The sequence below is a fragment of the Amblyomma americanum genome, chromosome 8 (genome assembly GCF_052857255.1).
Source record: "Amblyomma americanum isolate KBUSLIRL-KWMA chromosome 8, ASM5285725v1, whole genome shotgun sequence".
NCBI lineage: Eukaryota > Metazoa > Arthropoda > Arachnida > Ixodida > Ixodidae > Amblyomma > Amblyomma americanum.
Window position 1 is genome coordinate 38345957 of NC_135504.1, and position 9904 is coordinate 38355860.

The following is a 9904-nucleotide window of genomic DNA, read 5'->3' on the forward strand; positions in this document are numbered from 1 at the left end:
CGCCACTGACCCCCTATGGGAAACTTAGTGGGTATCAAGCCAACAAATGTCTAGCCGAGCAAGTTTTTATGTCATAACCAGTTTATAAAGCCCTTCGCAGTAGCTCGTATCATGAAGGTTGAGGTTGTGTTCGTAAAATTTTTGTCTCGAAAAGTTATATAACACCACGTTAACAGCTCCCGTTTGTATCTACTTCCGTTTGTATCTACACATCTTTGTTTGCTATTGGTATGGTCCAGAGTGGGTGTTAATGAGTTATAAATTGCAACAATGCCCATTTTTCCGTTCTTTATTCCTTCCCGTATCCGAATTTTCCTTTAAATACAAATTTGGCTCCATTGACACAACGTTTTCAGCGCACACTTCTTTGATCCTACTTCAGGACACCTGCAAATAGAAGAGAAGGCCATTTGTCATAACAGCTTCCAGTACTTCAGCTTCTGCGTATGTACCGTGCCCTCACAGAAAACTTTTTCAAGTGTGCGCAAATATGCACGGATGAATAAGCTAAGCTTTTGTGCGCCGTACGGCTCACTAGACTAACCGTTTTCCGCCTATACTGACACCGACATTTTTCTTTTCTGGCTGTCATTGCACCAATTTTCTGGTGCAAATCTTCAGAACGTCAGAACTCAACAAATACTTTTGTCCCTACGAAAAAAATGTGCATTGTGGCCATAACATTCCTTTAACTACTCTTGGTTGGCCGCTAGTCATCAGCCATTAAAAATCATTACGTATGCTTCGCTTAACTTTTTACATCTTGATGAAAAAGAGAGCGAAGCCTAGCATTCCAAAGGTGACACAAAACAGCGCGATGGACAGGACAGGAGATGGGGTAAAGATAAGGTTACATCGCCAGTCGCCTTTCTTGTCCTGTCCATCATGCTGCTTGTGTTAACTTTCGAATAGGCACTAACCGGTCCATATAACCATCATGTTGATGCCTAGCCTTATCATGAGGCAAGTAGAGAAAATACGGCGTTCCGAATTTACTGCTCCGTCAGCTCCCAGTATAAATGTTAACCAATGAGGTGAACGCCCCTCGCTATAGTCAGAGAAACAGACTTTTGGCTTATATTTTAACGTAGAGCTTAACCGTAGCGCTTACTTTTCAACCATGGTAGCCGTGGCCATAGCCATAGCCGTGGCCATGGCCGTAGCCGACGAGGAGGGCGCCGTGTCCATATCCTCCATAGCCGTGTCCGTAGCCATGTCCGTAGCCACCGTAGCCATGTCCGTATCCACCGTAGCCGTGTCCGTAGCCACCGTAACCTCCGTAGCCGTGTCCGTATCCGCCGAGAGCAGAGGGGGTGATGGAGTAGGTCACAGCAGAGTTGGCGACGTAGGCCTTGCCGTAGCCGTGGCCGTAACCGTGGCCATATCCGTGGCCGTAGCCTCCATAGAAGCCAGCAGCGGCGAAGGCCAGAAGGCCGAGGAAGAGAGCAGCGGTCTGCAGAAGAAACAGACAAGTAGTTAGTCTGCACGCTGGAAATAACAAAGCAAGATCTCAAGAAACGCCTGTATCGTCCGTGGCCAGCTGCCGACAGTCGTGACTATCATCTGCGAATGTGCACACAAAGTTTAGGGGACACGCCAGCTGCCAGCATGCCTGCAGTGATGTCCTGCAGCAAGATGCTTAGGTCAAGAACCAGATGTTGCAAGGTTTCCTCGGCACGCAAATAGCAAATGGTCTATGCTTCAATTTGGGACGTGGGGTTTGGATGCCACTTGAAAGCACGATTCGGCATAGTGCGGAAAGTTAGCTACTACTAATGAATTTCACGAGTTCTTCGTGTCCTTGCAGAGAATTCCAGGATCAATAGTATCCATATTCCTGACTGTAGCTCTGCGCTCCCGTATCCACGAAAGCGTTTGCCTGCGGAGAGAAAGAGTCGAAGCTTACCAGGGCCTGCATTGTGGTCGAGTGTCTTGGCTGTCTTGCGAACAGATCAAGTGTGGCGCCCCACTGCAGGCCACGGCGCTTATATACGCCTGTCCATAAACTGCACTCAGCTGGAGGGCGGAGGGGCTCGAAATTGGTCCGGCCCGGCAGCAGCTGATCGCGAAACTGTCACGCCCTGGAGCGAAAGCCAGTGTCCGGCAGGTATGGCAGGCAAAAATCTTGCTCGCTCTCAGGCATCGGGCGTTACCCCAAGAATGGAAGGCCGTTCCACGGAAATTGACGTGGAAGCTAGAAAACAAAAGAGACAACGTCCCGGGCAACCAAATAACTACAAAACAAGAAAACAAATGAAAGGTGCGCACAATTTGGCGATCGCCAGCACTCGTTGTTTTCCCTCAAGCGCCCATATCCAAAGCCGCTTTGCCGGCCGTCACCGGTCCTAGTTGACCTTAAGACACTCCTCGCGCGCATATAGCCTTTGTGTTTATCTGATTGTCTATACCCTACGCCAATCGGGGTGTCCGCTGATTGTTTCGTCGAAACCTTTGTTCCTTCTTGCAAAGGCGAATTCTTTTGTACCTGTTGATCTTGTACAGAGCCGTGGCGTGCGTGTACGTGACAGTCGTCGCTCGTACCTCACCCAGAAAACTGTTCATGTCACGGTCACCCCTGTGACGACAAGCAGCGCGCGAATTTTTTTGCGCGTAGGCATAATGACGCGTGAGGTTGAACGAGCCGGCTATTAGAAGCATTATCTCCCGCGCGTAAACAACCAGAATCACATACGCGCACAAAGAAAAACGAGCCTTCCCTGCGAATGCTGCCAGGCAGGAATTAACAGCCCGCCGGAAAAGTGTAAGGCGGCTCCCTTCCAACTCTTTGGTGATGGCGTCCTCTTTTCTATGCTTCTGCGTGAGTGACGGAATGTGCGGTCAGTAGGTTTTGCCCTACCACTCTTATTGTTTAGTCTTATTCTTTAACCCGTGACAGCTCGTCGTTTTTTCTTCAGAGCTTCGAGCTTTGCTGGCCGGCTCCAAAATCTAAATGATTTGTCACATCAGAGAGTTTGAGTATATTCTTTGGCTCATCTGTAGGCGGGGCTTCGAGAAGTGAAATCGAGGTTTGAAGCACAGTTCTATCCTGTCCGTCAGCACAGGCATGGATCTATAGGAGTACGCAACTAAAATAAAAAGCAGTTAGTAACTGAAGGGTAAGATACGCGGCGCCTTGTATTACTCCTCTGACCAGTAAGAACAGTAGACTTAATATGTCTAACATTCTGGAAAAAAGTTTTTGAAAATTGGAAAATTGTAAAATACTGTTAAATATTGAAGGTGATGATTCATTCTTCTCATATGTAGCATGATCTTTCTTTTGAAGTGTTTCCACCTAACAGTAAATACTGCCACAGAAAACCAATGGGGAACGCTTCTGATGATAGCAAAAACATTGATAAAAATTCAAGATTGCCGTTCGGTGATGTGCGGATATACTGGCTGTGGCAGTGAAATATTACATTATATGAAAATATTGCGTTCATAAACGGTTCCCCGCTCAAAAATGCTGTTGTCCGGAATTGTTGAGTAAGTGAGATTTTAATATTCAACTATATAAACAAGCCCTGCATCAATATTCTTGAGCTGATAAATTTTGTTCTTGGAATTAGCTGCTCCTCAAGGTAAAAAGAAAAGGTTTTAACAACGAACTACTTTTTTTCTCGTGGAGGAATTCTGTGCGGCGGTCCTGAATGTTTGCGGAGCTTTCCTGAAGACTTAAGTTGTATCCGACTAAAGTGGCTCGTAGGTTCTGAACACGTCAGTTCTTAAAATGATTACTTTTATTAAAATAATTTGAGATTTTTATTTCGAGACATTCTGTTCATTGATTATTTGGCGTCATTGGATTCTTTGAAGGCATACCCGGGAGTCAGCATCAGCATGTATATATTTGTCGTGTGTCCTCTGCCTGGTTTTTACATTACGGATACTCATATGTTCAGACCCTGCTGGCACGTAGTTACGTGATATTCCTGCCTTGCCCTTGTAAAAGACGTTACTAAAACTGAACAGGGCGAGCAAGAGCTCAGGAAGAAATTAGGTGCTGTTATGTTAAAAAGATTTTGCGTTCGGTTGGCTACCGTGCACTTGGGGAGGAGGAGGAAAGCCATAAGGAGGTAAAGTAGGGGAGCGAAATAAAAAAAAAACAGGGGTGGACAAAACGAGCTTTTTGTGTTCCATGTTTTGTGTGCCACGAGGAGTCTCAATTAGAGACAAGAACCAATAGCTCTTCTAGCAATGAATTCTTTGGTGCTATTCATTCGACACATGGGAAGAATTGTGCTGACAAGCCTCAGGTTTTTGCGAGTCCTCTACAAGAAGGGTGATAAGAGGAAGAGTGCGAGCACCGGCAAGTGGAAATCTTCTCAGAAAACTGTCACTATCATCATCATCATCATCACCATCACCACCACCACCACCACCATAAATGATATCATTGTTCACTGCACAACAGAGGCCTCTCATATTGCCTCCATAGAACCCTGTGACGCTCCAGCTGTGGCCACTTTCTTCCACATTAAAAAAAACAATAATAATGTTTTCCGCTATGCTCAGAGGCCCTGGTGTTCAAGTACAAAGTCGTTCATTTGTTTGCTGTACATGATAGTTTGACATATTTTATATTATTTGAAACACTTTGCTTTGTTACCGTCCGCGAACTTTTTTTCAAAAAGAACCCAGCTTGTTTGCATGAAGGCGTAGGTGTGATAAACATCGATAGGAAATAATATGCTGTAGTCAGGCATAACATAAAGTAGCGTTTTCATTCTTTATCCCATGTGCAGGACAATTTTAATTTTTCACTCCTCTCTGTAAAGAAAATATGATTACTGGTTCCTTATTCTCTGATTATAAGTGCGGAGAATAGGGAGGGTACATAACCATAATACACAAGCCACAGTGTTAGTGCATCTTAAATTATAGCTTGTTTTGTGTACCAGCATACTGCACAGTTTATGATTCCTCTCTTATGCAGAAATGTTAACTTTGCCTGCTAAACATATTCTATCATTTGTTATCGATTGCTGCTTTCTTTGAAACATTCCCCCCCCCCCCCTAATGTACTTCCCCCCCCCGCCCCAAGTAATGGCCAGAGAAGAGACTTTATGGGAAACAAATAAAATAAATAAATAAATAAATAAATCATGCAAACAGTAACAGTTCTATATGCTTCTTGGACACTCCACTGAATGAAGGACATTTGAGCCCTCAAGCCCTTTATAATTCGGTGCATATGTGCCAGGTGGAATGAAAAACCTTTAACTTCCGGCTTCACGAACAACTGCAATAAATGTATTTTCTTGCCCAAAGACAGCAAATCGAATGCGGTGGGGTTGAGGGCTGCGTATACCATGAGTTTGAGGGCTACTTTGCATTCAGGTCCACTACGAAACTTGTATAAACCTATGCGCTGCTCATGCGAATGCTTTCTGACAAATCAACACAAACATTGCAGCCCTGAATTAAAATATGCGCGCACATATGCACATGGATGAGGAGGCGAACCGTAGCACAAGTGAGCATCAATCACATTATACAGTGCGATAAAAGGTGACGCAGGTTGTACCGCCGTATCCAAGGCCCCATTAGTCCCGTGGGCGAAAGAGCACTTTGTAACACGTTCCAGACTAGGGCGGCAAGTGACTCTCGTGAGAACTTAACAAATGACTCGGGAAGTGGGGCCGGTCGTTTTGGAGGAAGAATACCACTTGCAGATTGCAACTGAGCGCTTATGAACCCATTAGCTCACTTTTGCGTCATACCTGAGTGAACACTAACCTTACCAAAGCGTTTAAACAAGCCAATCAAGCGATGCGAGGTAGGCAGTAATGGATTAAAAAAAGATGACTTGAATAAAACAAGACAGCGTATTTTGTAAAGCACAGGGTATTTAACCTAAAACTTTACACAATTTTCAAATAGCCTTTTAGTGTTAAAAGAGCGCTTTTTTCGGCATAAGATTGTCAGCAGTGTAGTACATCAGAATGCAATTAAGATGTGCTATCTAGCAGGCTCGTTTACTAATGCTGAATAGTTAACCTTTTAGCTATTACTGTTAGGCTCCTTAATGAGAGGGCGTGTAGCCCACCGTTAATAATATCCATACCAGTTTTTATAATTTAGAAAAATTATACATGAAAAATGTTGCACTGGAGGGAAGAATACGGTCGATTATTGACCGCTAGTGCTCTAGGCGACAAAAATAAGCCGAGAATATCGATTGATCGCACGAGATTCCAAAGCAGCAAGGACGCGATTCCTTGCCTTCAGGCATGCGATCCCTAATCTCAAGTTCATACGCAAGACCTTCTAGCCGGTTTTGCCAGGGTGGCAACAGGCAACACGTTCAAACAAAGGGAGAAAATTCAGACGGGAGGAGGCAGAACAGTCGTTCTATATTTACTCCGTTATTTGCTCATTCGTATTAGCGGAATAGTCGACTTGTCTCTCACAGCAACGCTCTACAATAGTAAGAGCAATGCTCAAGCGGGAAGTTCAAATTTTAGGGGAGGGATCACACTTGATGGATGGTAACAGCTGAAGAGGATGGAATGTGCCAAGCAATTTTGTACAGTGTGCTACAATAGTGAGCGTCTATGTTACACGCATGGCTCGACTATGACAAGGAATGGGTATTACTTACGTCATAAGACACAGGCGAACAGGTTAAAGCTGAACGTTGTTTAGAATATTATTAGGGCTTGGCGAAGTTTAACTCGCTTTAACATTGCGCTCGCAAGCGTCTGGTTCTCTAATACAGGCCGTATCTTCAGGTTTGTTTGTCAGTTATTGGTAGTACGCCGCAATAGGTGACCATGCTCAAAGGAATAACAAATGCTAGTTTTTTCCGTGGTAAGTGAAAATGAAGGCCACAACTTCTTGCTCAAATTCCAGTCTTGGGCGGCACCTCCAATGAGCGAAGAGATAGTATACGTTTGCGCTATCACTAATAGACACAAGAAATATATGCACTTCCAATGTCTCATCTTCCTGTTTGTGTTCTTTGCCTTACTTAAAGCAAACATCAATTCATTTCCTCCGGTTGATCAGTTCGTTGGTGCACCAGTAAAGGATAGAACACGCATAGCGAAAATGCGTCCACAAGATGATGGTGTATTTCTGCGTGATTTGCAATGAATAACTGTGAAAGCAAAACTTCAAGAGACCCAAAATTTAGGATTTTCAACAATTTCAATTTAATTCTTTATTTACCAGAATACTGGACGGTCTCCAGGGCTAAAAGTTGCTGCCTACAACTTGAATGGGGCCCTGGAGCCGTTCACAGCCTAAGAGGGGCATTTATTAGAGGCTAGTATTTAAAGCATCTTTCTTCAAACAAATGCGACAGATTTGTCCGACGCTGCAGGTGCAGCAGTGGCCTGACTGGAGGCTTCATTCGTTCTCTGTATGCATGAATGCAAAATCTGAATTTTACTGCATTGAGAATTGCGTTCGAAATCCGCCGGGTGACAGTGACGGGTGAGCGATAGCCTCTGCGGTACTGCTGCTGAAACCGGGAAACATTAGGTCTTTTCAGGCCTGCTCTTATCCGTCGAGACCTCTACGCGGAGGGGGGGAGGGGGGGGGGACTTCCTCGTCCGAAACCACAAGATGCGGGACACGTTACCGCCTCGCTTGTTCGCGTTAGCTATGTAGGCGACTGCATAACTTATAACGCCTACGCTTCGCTCCGACCGTTCGGTACAACCCAGTAACATTCCTGGCGGCGCCTACTAAACCGTGTCCAACCGAGTTATTCGAAGGGAAAGGGGCGGGTGGACACAGCCTTGTCAGCGGCAGTTTCTCTAACGCGTCCCGGCCATCGTGATCGGTTGCGTAAAGTCCCATTTAAGTGAGGCAGCATCGACGGACAAACGGCGAACGCAGACACACATTTCTGTATACGCCGGGGAGTGGCGCGCGCTGCGCGAGGAATTGAATCGGCATCTCGGTCAGAGCGTTCCTGCCCAAGCTTCGTGGCTTGCATCGGCTATCGGTACGCCTTCACCACACCCCACCTTCTTCCTTCCGCAGCAACCCCCCCCCCCCCCCTCCCTCCCCTCTCTTGCTTTCCGCTTGAGTCTACGCTCGTTTTTGTTTTTTTTCGCGGGCAGCGCTGGACGCATCGGCATGCGTGTTCAGAAAGTCTGCACGCATTGAAAGCACCGTGCCCCCTCCCCTCGATAGGTGACCGCGAGAGAGATACAATCGCCAAAGCGTGGTGCTTTTGCGAGACGCGCTGCCTTGAAGCTCGTGTCTCTGCCTGTTTTTTTTTTCTATCTCACTCGTTTTCTTTTATCTTCTTTCTGTTCATCGCCCTCCGGGCAGCGGTTGCACGCGGTTGTAATGCCCGGTGATATTTCGTTGTCGTTCGAATGTAAGCCGCGCCTCCCGAGAAAAACAAACCGCGGCGTGCTCAGAGCGAACCAAAAACGATCGCGGCGTGCCTTCTCTAATGGATCGAGCGTGTGCGTTGTCGATGCACGCAAGCTGGTCGAGCGCCGTCGGCTGATTTCGCGAGGGTTGTGTTTTAGATTGGAAGCCGTGTTCAACAAATATCGAATTTGTCCATCTGTTAATGTGGCCTGATTTTTTTTTTCCTCGCTGGCAACGGGCAGGCAGTTGGATCAGCTTGAGTGAGCGGCGGGAGGGGGGTCACGCTAGAGAACACCGTTTTCACACGTGGAGAGCACGGCTTTCACACTCGCAGTCAAGCGGCGCCGCTTAGAGGTATCGAAGTGGAGCGTTAATACGGAGATTTATCAGAAGCCACCTTTAAGCCTGAATCCACTGCTATATATGGAATGTAAGCTGCAGTAACGCACAAGACCACGTTATCTGGTCGGGGCGTCTTTTCACCAAACTAAACACATGTCCAAAAGGTGGCAGAAGAAAAACCTAAGGTTCAGGTATACACCGGAGAACTTTAAACCTACCCTTGCCTTCTGCAGTTGCTACAATGTCCACCCACTGTCTGAACTAGGGAGAATTCTCATTTATAGGGCATATACAGGCGCGCTATTCGGTTTCAGAGCTCACTGAGTGAGCATTTAGGGCAACTGCTTATATGCTCGACGCAGAGAAAGTAATCCGAGAGTGCCAGTTAAAGCACAGACTTCTTTATTCTGTTAACATGAGCCGCTTACCCTGGGCCTATTGAGAGATGCCTCGCTATAACACACTTCCAGCGGCTACTTTTAAACTATCACCATCATCATCATACAAGTTATGTTCATCTGTGGGTGATTTTGAATTTTTGACTTTCTGTGCAAGCATCTACGTCAACCCATTCCTGTATGGGCCTGTACAGGCCTACAGTACGACTAAATAAATAATAATAAATAATGAGTTCTTCTAGCGTTAATAAAGACAGCTCATCAAGTAAAACAAGGGTGGTTTAAGCTGATATAGTAAACTTCCTTTGCTAGAGGTAATGAACCTTAATAAGCTGGACTGTAGCAAGAAAGTGCTCGATTTTCTTTTGTCTGAATGCGATTATAGGAATTTTCAGATGATGCAAACACTTGTCTTTATTTGGAAAATTCTGGGTTACAATGATTTGGCTACTTTTGAGCATAATACTAACGTATCGAAGCACGCGAAGTTTTGTTGCCTTGACGAGGTTTAGATCTCGTGGACTCATATTATGTCGTGAGTGTTAATACAGTCAGCAATGAATACCGTCGAACTTCCGACTAACTGATAACTTCCGCCGAAACGCGGCATGCAAAAGTACAGTTGAAAGAGTTAAGCATAGGCGAATAATTGTACCAAAAGCTATCATCGCGTTGGGGCTCGCGTGTCATTGTCTTAACGCGCTGTTGCCGCCATCGAATACCATCAACCGGCCCAACTGCCCATTCATGTCAGAAATTGCACAATTCGGCTGGAAGGCCCAAGGAGATGAGAATCTAACGGAAAAAAACTGCGTTTCAACCTT

At 45.7% G+C, this 9904-nt stretch overlaps 1 protein-coding gene across 1 annotated transcript; it reads right to left on the bottom strand.

Moving 5' to 3' along the window:
• Window positions 1–275: 275 nt before the first annotated feature.
• LOC144100218 (uncharacterized) lies at window positions 276–2064 on the bottom strand. The gene is made up of 3 exons (XM_077633236.1): window positions 1907–2064; window positions 1112–1453; window positions 276–387 (listed from the first exon to the last, which is right to left on the bottom strand). Exons 1-2 carry the CDS (start codon window positions 1916–1918, stop codon window positions 1115–1117), a joined length of 351 nt encoding a protein of 116 aa, XP_077489362.1. The 5' UTR covers window positions 1919–2064; the 3' UTR covers window positions 276–387; window positions 1112–1114.
• Window positions 2065–9904: the final 7840 nt, after the last annotated feature.